The following is an 18,043-nucleotide window of genomic DNA, read 5'->3' as shown; positions in this document are numbered from 1 at the left end:
TCTCACATCACTATTAACATTTGCACAGCAGTTAGTGTATTTCTCAAATCAATTGGTGCAAACTGCAAAACCTAGTGGATAACCTGCAAAAGCAGGTCACTCGCTCATAATCGATAAGACATTCCTCAAAAACAAGTATTCATGTCAATGAAACTGCCAGTGTGACAAAACGAGAAGTCTTGACACCATCTTGGTGAAGAAGACAGTCAAATGGCTTTGTCATGATGTCACTATGACAGTGTTCAGTGTTCTCTCAGTGTTTCCAATGCAAGAAACGGTCAGCTCTCGGTGACACAACTGAAAATACTCAACACAGCACTATAGACTTTTTGTCCTGCCATGTAGAGTCAAATCTACAGTAAAGTTAGACAATCCTGTAGTTAGGGAAGTAAGTGAGTACAAGACACTGAATACGTATGTTTCACATTTTTACTGTGTCAGCTGTTTGTAATTCTACAACATTGTGCAACAGAAAAATACTCTGCAGTCACTTATTTAGAATAAACATAAGAAACACTCTTTTGGTTGAGCTGTGCACAAATGAGAACAATACAACAGTAACTGAACAAACGTAAATTATTCTGCCACATCCAGACGTTCTTGTTTGTCTGACCACATATTTTCATCTACATCACAGCAGATATCATGTCTTGCGAGGAACGTTTCTCCTGCAGTGCCGAATCCACCCTCTGCAGGACTCCCACGACTGAAATTACAGTTTTTCTCAGTTGCTTTGGTGCATTTCTCACAACAGAATTGATCTCTGCACCACTACTAAGGCTTTTCTCAAAACAATTAGTGCAAACTGCAAAACATGGTGGATAACTTGCAAAAGCAAGTCCCTTCATCAAAACAGATCATATATTCATCAAAAGCAAGTACTTATATCAAAGTGTCAGGGCTGTCACAATTACAAGTCATTACACCAGCACCTTTGGTCACAAAATCAAATGGTTTGAACATGTTCTCATTGTGACGGATTTCTTTGTAGGTGCTTCCCAATGACATGTCAAGTCTGGACAGCATGCATGGCATGTTGAAAACCATAAATTGTAAAGGAAAATCAAGACACTTCATATGCACTCTTGATAATATTCAATTGAAACTGTGCACAGCATTGTGCAACTGGGGAAATACAGTAAATCAAACATTTTACAGCAAACATAAACTCACTTAGACAGTAAACCTTACTGCAGTAGTTATGAAACAAAAAAAAAACTGAAAAACAGACACTGCTGCATATCAATCATTGATATCTAGACGCTCCCGTCTGTCTGCCCACATATTTTCATCAACATCACAGCGAATGTCAGCTCTATCGATGCATCGGGGAAAATATCTTCTGGAGTGTCGAATCCACCCTCTGCAGGACTCTGCTGTGATGTCATCACAAGCTGCATCCATAGCTGCTAGCAGGGTCATTTGGGTATGTGGATGCCTGTCATATACCTTCCACCTCCAGGAAGAGAAAAACTCCTCAATTGGATTTAGGAATGGAGTGTGAGGAGGAAGAAACTCCATAAGCATCCTGTCGTGTGCTGCAAACCACTGCCTGACTACAGCAGAGTGATGGAAGCTAACATTATCCCAAACCACTACATACATTGTCCGATTGTCACCAGGACCATCCCTTTCATTTTGTGGGATTAGGTCCCTATAAAGAGCGTCCAGTTTTGTAGATTCAGTATGCACCTCATGCCAATCCTGTCTGTTGGTTTACATTATATATATACACTTGTAGGGCAGGGGATACTGTAACGCAATTCACCTGTGACTGGGTAGAAGAGGCTTTTCATTGGTTGCAAGTAAGAGTAACACACACCAATTTTCCTTAGTGTGAGATAAGGTTCACCTGAGAAAAGTAATTTATGGAGATTTTCATGGAAACTCCTTAAAAATAGGGTTTTCAAAATGGGTGTACAAATTGTTTGACAAGATGTTCAACAATTTTGAGTGCACTGACACAAGCAATGAAATGAAGACTATTAGTTGTATCGACAATGACTATTCAGCCGGTACAAGTATAAATAATTGTGACATTCATGATGAAAGCAAGGAGATAGTGATGAATAGCAAGTCAAAAGTGACCATTCTTTAGATATTTGTACTTACTCAACTGCTTCATGTCCAAAGGCATTTGCCTTTGGACGAAATGAACATGAAACCGCCACAAGGTTGTGCCAAAACGACTACATGTTGTGGAGGTTGAACTAACTGTTGTGCAAAGTGTAATTCTGTTGTGAGAAATGCACCAAAGCAACTGAGAAAAACTGTAAAACAAACTGTATAAAATTTGCTTGACAGAATTTGATAACTAATTCAACAATTTTGTATTTACAGTTTGTGTCAGTCGCTTTGGTGCGTTTCTCAGATCAGAATTGAAATTCTCATAACTATTAGTTCAACCTCCACAACACTCAGTCATTTGTGCACATCATAGTAGCAATTTCTCCCCTCTCTGAACAAACTGCAAATGATCTTGGACATGAATCAGTTGCTTCCATACATTTCCCTGCTGCTTCCTGACATTTCCATTTGCTTATGTCATGTCAGTCAAAAGTAATCATACCTATGGATGCTGAATAGTCGTTCCCAATAAAACTAATAGTCATACATCCATTGCTTGAGTCATCACACACAAAATTGTTGAACTAGTTATCACATGCCAAATATTGGCCATCTGTCAAGCAAATCCTATACCTTTCTGTACCATTTTTCCTGGAAATGGCTCCGAAATTGAACAATTGATCTCAGGTGAATTACAGCTGTCACTCATGAGGAGGCGTGTGAAAGTTCAGTTGTAACCAATGACAAACAACTTGTTCACTGTCAATTATGGATGAATCCTGTGAATCCCCAATTGGCAAGCATATATAAACTGCGCGGTGCTGACACAAAATGGAAGGTCAGCACCGTGGAAGAGGGGTGAGGATGCGGGGAGGAAGGGGAAGGGGAAGAGGGAGAAGAGGCAGATATAGGCGGATTCCTAATGAAATAAGGGCTACAATTGTGGACCATGTTGTCAATCACGGCCTCACCATGGAGGAGGCTGGTCGAAGGGTGCAACCCAATATTGGAAGAACTACTGTCAGTTCAATCATTCAAACATTCCGTAGGGAAAACAGGTATGCAAACAGTAATTCACTGTACTGTACTGTGCCATCTCAGACACATCACATGTTACTGTACTGTATTTGCAAATTCACAAAAAGTCCACTCTGCACCACATAGGATTGTCAGACAACCTCGCGGAGGCGGAAGAGGGCCCCTTTTTACCCCACAGCAAGAAGAAGCCATTTGTGCAATGGTCATTGCAAACAATGCAATAAAGCTGAGAGAAATACAAAGCGCTGTCATAGAGAACTACACGGTATTTGGCAATATTGAATCTGTTTCAATTTCAACAATTGACAGAGTACTCAAGAAGAATGAAATCCACATGAAGCAATTGTATAAAGTGCCATTTGAACGAAACAGTGACAGGGTGAAGGAGATCCGTCACCAGTATGTGCAGGTAAAGCTGGTCTTCTATGTTCTGCACTGCAAACTGTTTTACAGTACTTCGTAGTTTCATGCAGTACACTTGCAATTCCACAGCACATACTCTACAATGTGTTTTACCAAATGCATGCATTACTGTTTGTTACTGTACACAGGCATATTGTGACATTGCATTTCTGTCTCTCTCTAAAGCGTGTACTGGAGCTGGAAGCCAGGGAAACACTGCACACATTCATATATGTTGATGAGGCAGGTTTCAATCTGGCCAAAGGCAGAAGGCGTGGAAGAAATCGCATTGGACAGAGGGCAACCACTGAAGTCCCTGGTCAGCGCGGAGGGAATATTACCATGTGTGCAGCCATCTCAAACAACGGCGTCCTCACCTTCTTGGTCCATACAATACCCAACATCTCCTGACATTTTTAGACACTCTTTACAGGGACCTAGTCCCTGAGAATGAGAGAGGTGGAGGCCAACTCAGCAAGTATGTTGTTGTCTGGGATAATGTCTGTTTTCACCACTCCCATCAGGTCAGAGAGTGGTTTGCAGCACATGACAGAATTCTGGCTGAATATCTCCCTCCATATTCCCCATTCCTTAATCCAAAAGAGGAGTTTTTCTCTGCCTGGAGGTGGAAAGTTTATGACCGGCATCCACATGAGCAATGGCCCTGCTAGCAGCCATGGATGCAGCATGTGACGACATCACAGCAGGGTCCTGCAGAGGATGGATTCGCCACTCCAGGAGATACTTTCCTCGCTGCATTGCGAGGGATAACATCTGTTGTGATGTAGATGAAAATATGTGGCCAGACAGACAGGAACGTCTGGATGTGCCAGAATGATTTACTGTACTGTTACATGTGCTGTTTATTGTTCACATTAGTGCACAGCTCTACCAAATGGGTGATTTTATGTTTACATGTATTCTACAGTGAACAAGTGACTGTAGCATATTTTTCTTTTGCACAATTCTGTAGGATTACAAACACTTCTACACAATGGAAATGTGAAACGTACGTATTCAGTGTCTCAGTTACTCCCAAGACTCCGATAACATCTACAGTGACTTCACTGCACATTTCAGATGGCTGTACAGGTAGGCCATAGTGCTGTCGTCAGCATTTTCAGGTGTTACCAATTGTTTTTGCAATGGGAAACACTGAAATTATAAACTGTCATAGTGGAAACATGACAATGCCATTTGACTATCTTGTTCATACAGATGGTGTCAAGACTTTTCATTTTGATGGCACTGGCAGTTTCATTGACATGGATACTTGCTTTTGCGGTATGGATAATCAATTCTGTGCATGTGACGTGCTTTTGCAGGCTATCCACTAGGTTTTGCAATTTGCACTAATTGTTTTGGGAAATGCACTAACTGCTGTGCAAATGTTGATGGTGTTCTGAGAAACGCACCAAAGCGACTGAGAAAAACTGTAATGACTCAATGAATGAAATGAAGACTATTAGTTTTCTTGGGAACGACTATTCAACATCCAAAAGTATAATTAACCCTTTATTGACCATGGGCCCATGGTCAATAAAGGGTTAATTTTGACTGACATAAAGAAATGATAATGTTATAAAACAGCAGAGCTCTGTATGAAAGCAACTGATACATGTCCGAGAGCATTTGCAGTTTGTTCAGAGGAAGGAGACGTTGCTACTATGATGCGCACAAATGACTGAATGTTGTGGAGGTCGCACTAATGGTTTTGAGAATTTTCGTTCTGATCTGAGAAAAGCACCAAAGCGACTGAAAAAAACCTGTAATATTGTACTGAGACATACAGCTCTGAGCATAGAGGGAGGTGGAGCGCTCCTACACCCTCACAGCTTTTCTTGTGGCAGATGGATGGGCTAAATCTGCCAGGGTAACGAAGCCTCTGATTGGTTGAGACTACAACAGAGACAGACCCTGAGAGTCCGGAGCTGCCGTCTGTGATACATTTCATGATACTGTTTTTTGTTTTTTGTGCCTTTTGTTTGTGATTTTGTGTTTACTGAAAATATAACTTCATAAACATTTTGAAGCTGCATCTCCAATGTTTGCTTTACACTTTTAGAGGAGACTGGAAGTTTTTTACTTTTTACTAAAATAAAAGTGAGAAAGATTAAAACAAAGACAAAAGCAAAGTGTTTCAGTCCAGATGTATTTAAGGGGACTGTGCTAAAATGAATGTGAAAATGTGCTAATGAAGTCTAACCCCAACCCTGGGTATGGATCCATATCAGTGTAAATGGCTCTGACAGATGACTCCAGCCTACCGTCCAGTTATCCCTGCTGCCATTAACAGGAGTGGCTGGTAGGACCGAACCTGCAAGGCTCCTCAGGAGTCTGTTTTTCTTCTCACAGGAAGCAGGAAGACACCTGTGTGACACACAGCCACAGTATCACAGACTAGGACTTTAAACAGAGAGCCAGTTCAGACTTCCTGTTTTGGGGTCTTTGGCTGCAGGTCGACAGCACAAACCATTTTGTTGTAGAAGATGACTTTGATATTTAAAATAGTTTTTACAAGAAATCATAACACTGATCATTCATAAATACCAGGTAGAAGAAAGTGGCGACTGTGTGATCCTGCCATCCTGCTGACTCCCAGTGAACATCTGAGCACCTCCAGCTCCACTGTCTCAAAACATCACAGCACATCTAAACCTTCGATTTCTCTGTTGCTGCTCTCCTTCTCTCAGAAACCAGCCCGACGCTCGTCTCCAACCGCTCCACCCTGCCTGTCCTCTCTTCTTCACCTCTTTAGTGCTCTGTCCATTTCTTTAGATGGTTGATCCCAGGTAGATAAACTCATGCAGATTCAAAAGAAAACACAAAACCAATGATCTCATTTCTGACGTGGTCAAACATAAGTCTACTGCATCACTTATTCATGTTTGCATGTTTCAATAAATCTCTGCATCTATTTCCTATCAAATGACCAACAACGACTCAGACTCTGATTGGTTATTGATTTTCGAACAAAACAAGAATAAATATGATTCAGCACTTTTCTAATTCAATTCAATTTTATTTATTTTTCACCAAATCACAAGAAAACTTTCATCAAGGTGCTTTTCCACACGTATATTTACAGCTTACCTTCTCCTCACGATGGAAACAGGACATAAATAAACTGGCTTTGGTTTCCGTTTCACTGCTTTCCTCTTAAGAGCAGATGAGCACAAAACATCTCTGCTGTTCTGTCTGAGCCATCAAGCAGTAATCAGATATTTTCCCCTGTTGGCGACGCTGATGCTTCCAAAAACGGATGGAAATGTACTAAAGTTTGTGATTTTCATTTCATTCTCTGATACCAACGTCTTTACAAACTCTGTGAATCTTCAGTTCTCTGTAAATTAATCAAATAAACTTCTGGACCAAATGTCTAAACTTGCAGACTGTATTTAAGCATCATCATTACTGCAGGCAGAGTTTTCTTCCAGCATCATGCAAAGCTGGAATAATCCACTTGATGGCGGTGTTGTCTAAGACAACAGAGGAGCTGAAGCGTGAGCGCTTTTTGGTGAGACGTTGGGTTTTTGTGCAGGGACTCGGGGTTTCCTGTCACTGTGGGCTTCACGGCGCAGAAGTAAACAGCAGAATCTGCCACTGTGCCAGAGGAGATGTTCATCTGGATCAGCTTTTCCTCCACTTTGACCTTCAGTCCCGGGACTGGATTATTTAGCACAGATCCTGATGCTGAGTGTGAGATGAGAAACTGAGGTGGTTTTCCTGGATGTTGCCGATACCAGAAGAAATAATCTGTAGTTACGAGTTTTGGGTAGTTGTAGGACAGAGACACGGTGTTGCCTTCCACAGAGAGCACAATCAGCTCACTGTGGACTGGACTGAGCTCCTCACAGCTCACATCTACAGGGGAAAAGATATTTAAGTTATTGTGGTCCGAGTCTGAAACAGCAGATATAACAGATTCTTTGTAAATGTGAGTTACCAGTGAAGACACAGAGGAGCAGCACTGGCACCAAAATCATCCTGTTAGACAGAAACGAAGCTTCTACACAGAATAAGTCTGCATGAGGCTCAGAGCGACACTCAAGCTTTCCTCACATGCACAGGAAGCCTCTCCTCCTCGTGATGTCACTGTGGCGGTCGTACCAAAGATATGAACGGGTGGTCATCTTTCTTATGCTTGTGTAATGTTGTGTAATAAGCTCATATTTTAACATCACAGCTTGTGTGTTCAGCAGCTTGTATCGATGGTGTTTTGTACAGTCAGGCTGTGTTTGGGTGTTTCTGTCACGCTGAGCTGTAGTCAGTCAGCTGTTCACTTTGTAGGACCAAATATTTCCAATCATCTTTTGTCAGTAATTCACTGCATTTATTTCCTCCCTGCTATTAAGTTGTTTGTGCATTAAAGTGGGAAATTAACATTTAGTTTCAAATGCACAGTGAGGTGTATCAGCCTCTGTTGGCTGCAGGAGTCACATGGGTTTCTTCTGTGGACTGAGAGGGGCGCCCTCCTGCTGCTATGGTAACACTTCCTGTATCTGGTCAGAAAGGAAATGCTGATGTTGTGATGTTTTTGACAGATTAATAATTTTGGTGAGGATAAAGCGAAAAGCCTGGACGTGAGTGTTGGTGAGAAAGTAAAAAATCAGTAGAGAGAACTACAAATACCCGGGCCTCTGGTTTCCTGATTTTAGTGTCGTGAGGTGACTGTTGTGATTTGATGCTATATACATAAATCTGAATTCAACTGAAGTTTAAAATCCAAATTAACTGAGCTCATGCTGAGGAGAGAGAGAGAGAGAGAGAGAGACAGGGGGGGGGGGGGGCTGACAGGAAATCCAAATCTTCTTGATTCTTTCTCAAAGTCCAAAACTATGAAACTATGTGCAGGTTCACAGGTTGTGCAGCGGTCACCTCATCATCTCTCTTTATTGATTTAACTTTCTCCACATACAGAAAAGAAAACATTGAAAGGATTGAATTGAAAGCCTTTATTGTCATTATACATAGTATAACGACAGTATAAAATTGGGAACAGCTCTATAAAAGTGCACATGTGCTTACAGCACATTATAAAACTATACAATAATAAAAGTATACACTACTATAAATATAAATACACAGTACAGTTCTGACAGAGACAGACAGGCAGAGAACTGATGATATTTCAGTGCAGATTACTTTTGTACAGGTCTGAGTTGAGTATGGTGACGGCTTTGGGGAAGAAGCTGTCCCTGAGTCTGTTTGTTCTGGCCCTTATGGATCTGTAGCGCCTGCCAGAGGGTAGTAGGTTGAAAAGATGGTAGCCGGGGTGGGGAGTGTCCTTTAAAATGTTTCTGGCCCTGCTAAGACAGCAGGAGTTGTGGACGGCAGACAAGGAGGGCAGGGGGCGGCCGATTTAAACTTTCCTGTATTACATTTTCTTCTTTTCTGTAACACAGAAACCTTCATCACATTCGAATATTCACTCACATGAGATTATATTTCACTTTTTGTTTCATTATATTTCATTACAGAAGGACATTTTCTCAAGAACACTCATTTTAGTATACTGCTGTTAACCCAATCATACACAAATACTTTTTACTTTTACTCTTTAACCTCCTAGGGCCTGCCGTCCACATATGTGGACAGCACATTTTTGGTTATTTTGACCAAAATACTCAATTTTGCTCTACATGGGCCTGATATCTACTTACGAGGACATTATACTGCTACTGTTCTATCAAAATTTAAAATGAATATCCTCATTTGTGGCTCTCATTTTTCTTAAAAACAAAAATAAGGTAAAAAAAAAAATCTGGAAATTCTTTGTTTTTACATTCATCGGGCCCCAATATGCCCAAATATCAAAGAGAAATTAAAAATGCATGTCGTGGAAGAGTTCGGGCCTTAGGAGGTTAAACCTGTTTGTCAGTCACAGTTTACTCGACCCACTGACACCGAGATCAGTGGCTCCTGTGTGTCACCCCCTCCCTTCATACTCATTATTAAACATTAACCATAATTAAACATCTGTAAAACCCTATTGTTGGGTCTAAACATGCGATCCTGCTGGAATCGGACCACAAGAGACTGCAAACAGAACACAAGAGCCACTCGAGGCTGCGCTCACAGAACTGCCGCAATCACGCCTGTAGCCAACTCCAAAGCTCCAGTCTCCCCTCACAGCTTTTATTCCTGGTCATAAAAGGATCATCTCCCCTCAGCACTGTATATGTTCAACTCCTTTAACGGTCCACAATGTACAAGCACAGGTGAGCCTATAGGGCTTTGGAGCGTGATGTCACTGGAGGGGGTGTGACCGCCGAGATAGCAAACAAAGGGCTAAAAGAGTCTTTGAGAGTGCAGTACCTGAAACACAGACAAAGTTCATTTAAAGACAAGAACTTTAATGAGCCAAGGCTGACACAAATGTTTTATCTACTTTCAAATACATTTATCATAAATATAACAAATAAAGTGTTTAGAAAGTTATCACATAGATAAGATAAGATAAGATAAGATAAGATGACCTTTATTAGTCCCACAGGTGGGAAATTTGTTTCGTTACAGCAAAAGTGCAAAGTTATGTAGCAGAAATTAGAAAACACTGGAATGCAATGCTTTTTTTCTTTTTATGTATCCATCTATAGAACGCTGCATGTTATATAAATCTGCCTGTTCTCTTTTTAATCTGCCAGCAAAAAATGAACCTACAGTATGTAATGCAAGGATGTCATCACTTCAAGATGGAGAAAGCATAAAGCTCGACTTTTATGAATCACTTAAAATGATATAGAGACTCTGCAGGTCATTAATCAATGTATAAAACTAAAATAAAATGTATTTTTAGTGAAACAGGACACAAACAATGAAGCAATATGTATAATTAGGATTATTTATAATAAATATGAATTAATTAGTGCAATTTCCTTAACTGTAGAGAATAACTAAATCCTTCAGGACGATGTCAAATCAGTGCACTGTGTTATCCATCTAACAGAGCCTCAACATGCTCTCACTGTAATTTCCCCTCATGAATGAATTTATGCTGCACTGATCTGATCAAATGCATTTTACTCGCAGTACTCGAGCTGACTTACCTTTGTTTGAATGACGGCGAATTCACGATGTGCAGGCTGAAAAATAGCCAAATCTTGTACCCAGTCCTTGGTAGGGATGGGTACCAGTATCCTGTCCCATTATGGCACCGGTTCTGACATTAACGGTAGTAACCAGACTGAAAAGCAGCGCACATTTCGGTGCTTTATTTCGTTGCTTTTTTTCCTGAGATGTCATACACTTCAGATTCTAGCCAATCATTTTGCCTTTCCAAGGATAGTAGGCGGGCCCAGGTACGTACGTTCTTTTAGAGCAGAGCTACAGATTAAAAATGCCCAAGGCGAAGCGGTCAAAAGTCTGGCTGTACTTCACAGCAAAAGATGCAAACTCAGCAGCCTGCAACAAGTGCTTTAAGCTGGTACTGTGATACTGTCAAAGGAGGTAACACCTCGAATCTGATGAAACACCTGGCGACGCATAGCGTTTTTTTAAAAGCCAAGAAATGCACCGTATTTGATAGCTTGCTGCGAGACCTCACACCGAGGACATCTACTGCGGGTGTGGTGTCTGTTATCAGACCCGGAGTTAGCAACATCCCCCAAAAACCCGAAGAGTAGAGTCCTGGCCCCTAGCCCTGCCAGTGTAGCAGAAATGATGAGGAAGATGATGGCAGCAGCAGCCGTTCTTCTCTGCGTGAGTAGCTTAATGTTGTTCGTGTGTAATTTACGTTGAGTAGGCTAACCACGTTATTACATTAATGCATGTAAGGTGAACTAGCAAACACCGTCGTAGTTACATGCGGCTGTCTTCTTGTTTGATGGCAGATACTCCCTTCACCCTGGCAAAAAAGGCTAAAATGACCAAAGAAAAAGTGGAAAACAGCTAAACATGAGAGGTTTTTGGACAAAGTTTGTATTTTTCCATTGATTAAGCACCGGCACGATTTCAAAAGTACTGGTTTGGCACCTGTATTGGATAAAACCTAAACGATACCCATCCCTAGCCCTTGGTGAATTGGATGTGCGCCTCCAGAGATTTATAATTGCGAAATTGGTTCGCCGTGTATGCGCTGACTCCACAGACAAGGTAGGAAAATATATCGGGCTAAGTCAATAGCAGTTGGTCTTCAGAGTTTCCACTGCCGTTATATTACTGGTCCATGTTTCCAATAAACAGTCATGAAAATAAAGAAAAACCATTAAATGAGAAGGTGTGTCCACACACCGACCCTGGATCCAGCAAACAGCCCCAGAACATCACACTTCCTCCTGTTTGACAGTTGATGCCACACACTGTGGAACCGTCCTTTCACCTACTCGACGGCATACAAAGATCCTGCGTGATGAACCGAAGATTTCAAATGTTGACTCATCAGTCCATAACACCTTCTTCCAGTCTTCAGTAATCCAATGGTGGTGTTTCATGTCCCAAGCCTCTTTGTCTTATTCTGATGTCTGGCTTTCTTGCCTGGTCCTGTCAAACCTGCAGCTCAAAGTCTTCTTTTCACAGTTGAAACTGAGACCACTATTGGGGTCTGAGGCGACCGTGGTTCAGGGGATTGGGAAGCTCATCTGTAAGCAGAAGCTTGCTGGATCTGTCAGTCTGCCCCAGGGCAGCTGTGGCTACAACTGTAACTGCCTCCACCAGTGTGTGAATGTGAGAGTGAATGAATAGTAGAATTGTAAAGTGCTTTGGGTGCAGAGAAAAGCGCTACATAAATGCAATCCATTATTATTATTAGGCTGTGCTTGAAGCTGGCAGCAGGGACCAACAGCCATTACTGCGATCCACAGACACTGAGACAGGAACAAAAACCTCAGCGTGGTATTTAGTGGTAGATCAGGCTCTTTCAACACTGGATGTGTGTTACTGAGTATTTATAATATTAAAATTATGACTAAATGGGACACCTGTGTTAATTTAGCTGCCTAAGAATACAAAATTAAACTTCACATCTTGCTTTGAATACTTCCTGAAAATATGTTTTTATTGAGATATAAACTGGTGGGTGAGACCTTAAGTGAAGACATTTTGTTCGACTGTGGTTTTGATGAGCTTTTACTACATTTACAAAAAACACTGATTATGCTCAAATGAGTAGTTTGAGATGCCCTCAAAATTTTGGACATTTATTGTTCAGAGGGTTTGAAGAGTGTCCCTCTGTGTGTGAGTGCTGTGTCCTGACTGCAGCTGATTCCTGGAGCTGTTACACACAAAGAAATTTAACCATCAGTTTAATCAGGCTTTTGTTAATTCTGATTATTTTTGTTGAGGATGGTGTACTCAGAGAGGAGACGTAGGTTAAGGGTAAGACGCTCTTTGTCTTACCTGCAAGTTATTTTCAGGTTATTTCCAGCAGTCCATCCTAAAATAGCAGACTAGATCAGATCAAGAGGCCTCTCAAAGAGCATTAATCACTCATGTGGGAAGTGCTTAAGGAGGGAATTTAACTCTTATTTTGAAACATGAATGTCAGGCCTGTAGTCTGCTGCTGTCGTGGGACTCGTACTGCTCTGAATCCTCCCAAAGTTTCTCCTAAGCAGGTGTAACCACAGTGAATCTGATAAAAAAAAGGAAATGGCAAATTGATCAGATCAGAAGCCGTGGTTTCAAAACCACTTCCCTCCTCTTTGAAGCATAATCAGATATCTGTGTTCAGGTTTTTGTACAGCCTCTTCTACACTTTGTATCACTGTGTTTGTAGAGCACAGTAGTAGAGAGCTGTGTCTGCCAGGGTTAGGGCTGTTATGGTCAGAGTAGTTAATGTAGAAGATGTTTCTGATTCATATCGATTATCAGGAATATATTCATCTGCAGATCCTTTTCCTTTTTTCCAGAGTATAAACTGAGGAGCCTGAAGGTCAGAATGATGTTTGTACCAGTAAAGGTAAGCACTGCTTGCACGTGTATCATATTTACATGTGAGTTTGACAGATTCTCCTTCTGTTTTAGTGACTTGAGTTTGTTGAGGAGTGATTGAGTCTCCAGCTGTTAGTCCTGGAAAAAGAAAGAAGAAAAGTAGTGAAATGCAGTCTGTATATCTGCTTAATGCAGCAGCTTCAACTAAACTTTAATCCCTGTTCTTAAACTCACCTATAATGTGAGATAGAAGCAAAAAGAGGTGCAGCAACATGTCTTTGGAGTTATTAAAGCCAGACAGACAGCACATGAACAATGTTCTTCCACTGCAGCACAATGACCAACAAATAATGTCATTGGATGAGCTCATGTTCAGTGGGCGTGGCCAGTTTAATAGCTCAGCCAATCAAATAGTTTTGTGCTTCCACAGCAGCTCTGTCTCTGTCTCTGATCTTTACTGCTTCATTTCTCTGTTGTCTTTGTCATCAGTCCAATGACACAAGAATCAGAGGTTTAACAGTGTGTGGCTCCCTCTAGTGGATGTTGTGGAGTATTCTGTTGTCTTTGCTCCAAAGGTTTTTGTACAGAGTTTTGGTGTTTCCTGTCACTGTGGGCTGCAGAGCACAGTAGTACACAGCAGAGTCAGACAGCTGAAGCTTCTGGATCTTCAGAGGAACTGATCTGATGCTGGAATCCAGTGTGGATGAAAATCTGTCTCCAGCCTCTGTTTTCCCTTCACCAACTTTAAAGCGACTCAGGATGAATTTGGGGCTGTTGTTTCCATCCTGTTTGTACCAGAAGAGATAATGATTTGATGAGCTGGTGTTATAGAGACAGTGAAGTGTTACTGTGTCTCCTTCAGCAGCAGTCTCTTCTCCTTTTGCTTGCAGCACGTTGTCTTTTTGTGCTCTGCATTCTGTAAAACACCAACAAACAGTATCAGTGTGCTGTTAAAGAATCATGTCAATGTTGGATTGATATCAAAGAAACAGAGTTGTGTTCATACCGAGGCACATAGCAGCCAGCAGCACTGAGATGAACAGAGGCGTCATATCTGCAGTGTAGAGTAACTCTGAGCTACAGCAAGTATAAAGAAGCCGTGATCTCTCTGTTTAGTCTTCATCAACACTAAGTTGGTGGATTAGAAGGAGGAGCCTGATCACAGTGACAGGACTCATTCACAGCCCTGTGTTATTCCCCCTGCTGACAGCTTTACACTCAGCACGTCTTTCTGCTGCTCTGCTTTCATTGGAGATCTTGTCTTTGATGAAATCACCTTCAGAAGATCTGGTAGATCAGTTTTCTTCTTTTAGAAGTTGTGAAGATTTTCCCCTCACAAGACCCCCAAATAGTAAAACTTCTCTATTTCTGGCAGCCACTTGTCTGCGACCTGCAGAGGTGACATCAACATTTTATCTGAGAACGTCAGCTCAGACGTGGAGGTAATTCACAGGTTTGTGGAAGGTTGGTGGTTCAGTTCCTGGCTGCTCCAGTTTGAATGCCAAATATTCCTGGGTATGATACTAACCCCAGGTTGCTCCCTGATGCCTCCATTGCAGTATGAATGCTTGATAGAAAACACTAAATTCAGTATAATTTGGTAGGACTTGACTCAAGCGGCCAAAGAAGTGCAGGAGACTGATGCTGTCCAGTGTAGCGAGTGATTTATTCACCATTTTGTGACCCAAACAATATTTACAAAAACAAATAAGAAACTCAACTCCATAATTAACTCAGTTCAAATAAACATAACTGAACTTAACTCAACAGAATATTAAGGTCAGCTGCACACAGCTACACTGAGCTGGTCCTTTCTCCTCAAACACCCGAGTTCTTCTGCTTAAATAGTCCACTTAACCAAACAATTTCTCCTCTGGACTATTCCACTCAGTAGGTAAGATGAACATCATATTTAAACCTCTACTGCTACTCTTTACTAGCAACATAAACTCTGTGGTATAATCCATACATATTACAACAATAAATCTATTTCTCCATAAACCCTCTAAAATCAACTTTATTAAATTACACGAATTCTTCCCCTTCTGCACCTGGTCTCATCCTGTGACCTCAGATGAACCCAGAAGGTATAAAGCAGGAAGTAAAACTACATTTCCTCCTTTTGTTTCTGGAAGACAGGTAGGTAAGGTAAGTTTAAACAATACAAATTAACAGTTGAAATAAAGAACATGTTAACTTAACAAACTTGTAGGAATTGATTTAAACCAAGATGTTATATTATATAATCTGTAAAAGTGCAAAACATAACAGGGAAAAGTTAGCTAAACACTCGGGAAGCACACAGAGAATTCCACACGAACACGAGGGAGGACCCAACACGGAACTGAGGGAGACGCGGACATAAATACACAGAAGGATAACGAGGGACGTGGGAGCAGACGGGGAACACAGCTGACACTGATAATCATAAGGAGACAGGGCAGGAGCAAACACATCATGACGTATACTGACGGGAGACTATCAAAGTAAAACAGGAAGTACCACGGAGATGCAGACTGGAGGGGAAGAGAACACAAGGGAGAGCACAGACCTGACGGGGAAACATGGACTAAAATACAAGGAGGGGAAACCAGGCACAAGAACTCCACACAGAGGGCGACACAGGGGGAAAAGACACGAGGGGAAATCTAATAAACCGTACTGTACAGAATAGGAACCATAGGATACAAGCAGAGATGGGCAGTAATGCGTTACTGTAATCCGATTACTTTTTTCAAGTAACGAGTAAAGTAAGGGATTACTATTGCAAAAACGGTAATTAGATTACCGTTAGTTTCCCGTAAACACACTGCGTTACTGCGTTACTAAAACCGTGATTTTTTTGCGAGAGTGTCTCATGACAGTGACGTAAGCGAGTGCGACGTTCCTGACAACAGCTGTGTGCAGATCAACAATGGATAATATATCAAGTGCGGGAGAGAGTATGAGCGTGCAGCGTTTAAAGCGTGGAAGTACTGACCTTACTTTGAGTTTGATTCCATAAAAAGTGACAAAAACATTAGCGTCCGCTGTTCACTGCGTGGGAAGAAAACTTCTTTTTACAGCTAAAAAACCCCTAAACTTACGAGCAAGTACCGGGAGTGCCCTACGACGTAATGGGAAATTCACAGAGAAACTCGCGGATTCTTCAACTGACCGCTGCGGCACACCTGCACCAGGGTAAACCTCCGCCTGCCCCACTCCTGCTTTACAGGTGAATATAGAGCAACAGGACTGCTGAGTCTTTGACTTTATTTATTTTCTGCTGTGTTTTACTTGCATCTATTTGAAAGACTGAGTGTAAACACAAAAAAATATTTTATTTTATGTGCTGGAATGTGCAGAAAATAGGTTTCAATGTTAAACAAATTTCTTCCAGTCAGAGAATGTTGCATATAATTAAATTTTTGCTTGATGCATAAAGTTAAAAGATTAAAACTAATAAAACAAGTTTTAAAAAGAGACTTTTTCATTTGATTACATTTTGTATGATTGATTATGCAGAAAAAGTAGAATTGGGCTGAAAGATCTGTCGCTTTATTACCTATTCAGGTTGTAAATCATGTTTTTAAAAAGTAACTAAGTAACTAAGTAATTAATTACTTTTGAAAATAAGTAATCAGTAAAGTAACGGGATTACTTTTTTGGGGAAGTAATCAGTAATTAGTTACTGATTACTTTTTTTCAAGTAACTTGACCAACACTGATCACGAGTACGCATATTGAGATAGGCCCTTAGACTTGGTAAATCCAGGCGACTTTACTGAAGTGCTTACGACCAGGCATAACGTACCTCAGATCAAGGACTTTGACGAGGTCAAGAAAGCTGTCCTTCTCAACTACATAAACAGGGGCCATGCCTTTACAAATGTAATGTGAGACGGCTCCTGTGATTTGTTTATGGCGCTGGGACGTTTTCTCATAAGGGCCTTGTGTGAAAGACTGCTGTGTCTTCAGCTTGTTTTTCTTTTCCCAACTTGGTCCCGTTGTTCCACAACTTGGTTTAGCTCGGATTTTCTGGATTCTTGAGTATTCTTTTTCTTTGACCTTCTGTAGATGATAGAAGAGATTTGTTGTGTTGCCACAGGGTGCAGGAATAGTTTTATAACATAACTTGCAAATGGGCGTCTTCTGCTCCGTGTTAATGCTGTTGAACCCAAAATGTAACCAAATCACAGACGTACCCCCTCTTTTCGGTAAAAGTGCTTCTTCTTGCGCTGCCTGCTTAGCTGTCCCTGCCTGTTGCATGTCCGGGCATGAAACTGCAACCTGTCGCACGTCCATCGTTTTGAATTACTGTAAAGCATGTCGCAAATCCGGGTGCACGTAAAGCAGCACCATGTCGCAAAACCACAAGACGGAGTTTCTGTGCGAAAAATATCATTTTTTTTATACTTTATTTTCTCTTGCATAAAGTTAAGAGTATGTATAGTGAGAAGCGAACACTAATATATTTGCCACAGGCTATTTAACCCTTTAAGACCTACCATAGAACCAAGTCCGCCAGAGCTTATTTTTAGATTTTTACATGCTGTAGTGCCATTTATGGGAGCATTTCAAGTTGCTATACATCAATACAACCGTTATAGCCCAAATTTTAATAATATGTATGCATTAAGTCCATAGTAACTACATAAATTGCAAAAATGTGCAATAAACTACAAAAAAA

At 41.1% G+C, this 18,043-nt stretch overlaps 2 gene segments (V, D, J or C); both read right to left on the bottom strand.

Moving 5' to 3' along the window:
- Positions 1 to 6,946: 6,946 nt before the first annotated feature.
- Positions 6,947 to 7,493, bottom strand: LOC134616226 (T cell receptor alpha variable 39-like). The segment is given in 2 exon segments: positions 6,947 to 7,371; positions 7,454 to 7,493. Coding segments are annotated over 2 exon segments (465 nt in total).
- Positions 7,494 to 9,734: 2,241 nt separating this feature from the next.
- LOC134616437 (T cell receptor alpha variable 38-2/delta variable 8-like) lies at positions 9,735 to 14,426 on the bottom strand. The segment is given in 3 exon segments: positions 9,735 to 9,825; positions 13,960 to 14,290; positions 14,381 to 14,426. Coding segments are annotated over 3 exon segments (468 nt in total).
- Positions 14,427 to 18,043: the final 3,617 nt, after the last annotated feature.

The sequence above is a fragment of the Pelmatolapia mariae genome, linkage group LG18, assembly GCF_036321145.2.
Source record: "Pelmatolapia mariae isolate MD_Pm_ZW linkage group LG18, Pm_UMD_F_2, whole genome shotgun sequence".
NCBI lineage: Eukaryota > Metazoa > Chordata > Actinopteri > Cichliformes > Cichlidae > Pelmatolapia > Pelmatolapia mariae.
Note: the sequence above shows the minus strand (reverse complement) of the source record. Positions and strands in the feature narration are given on the sequence as shown.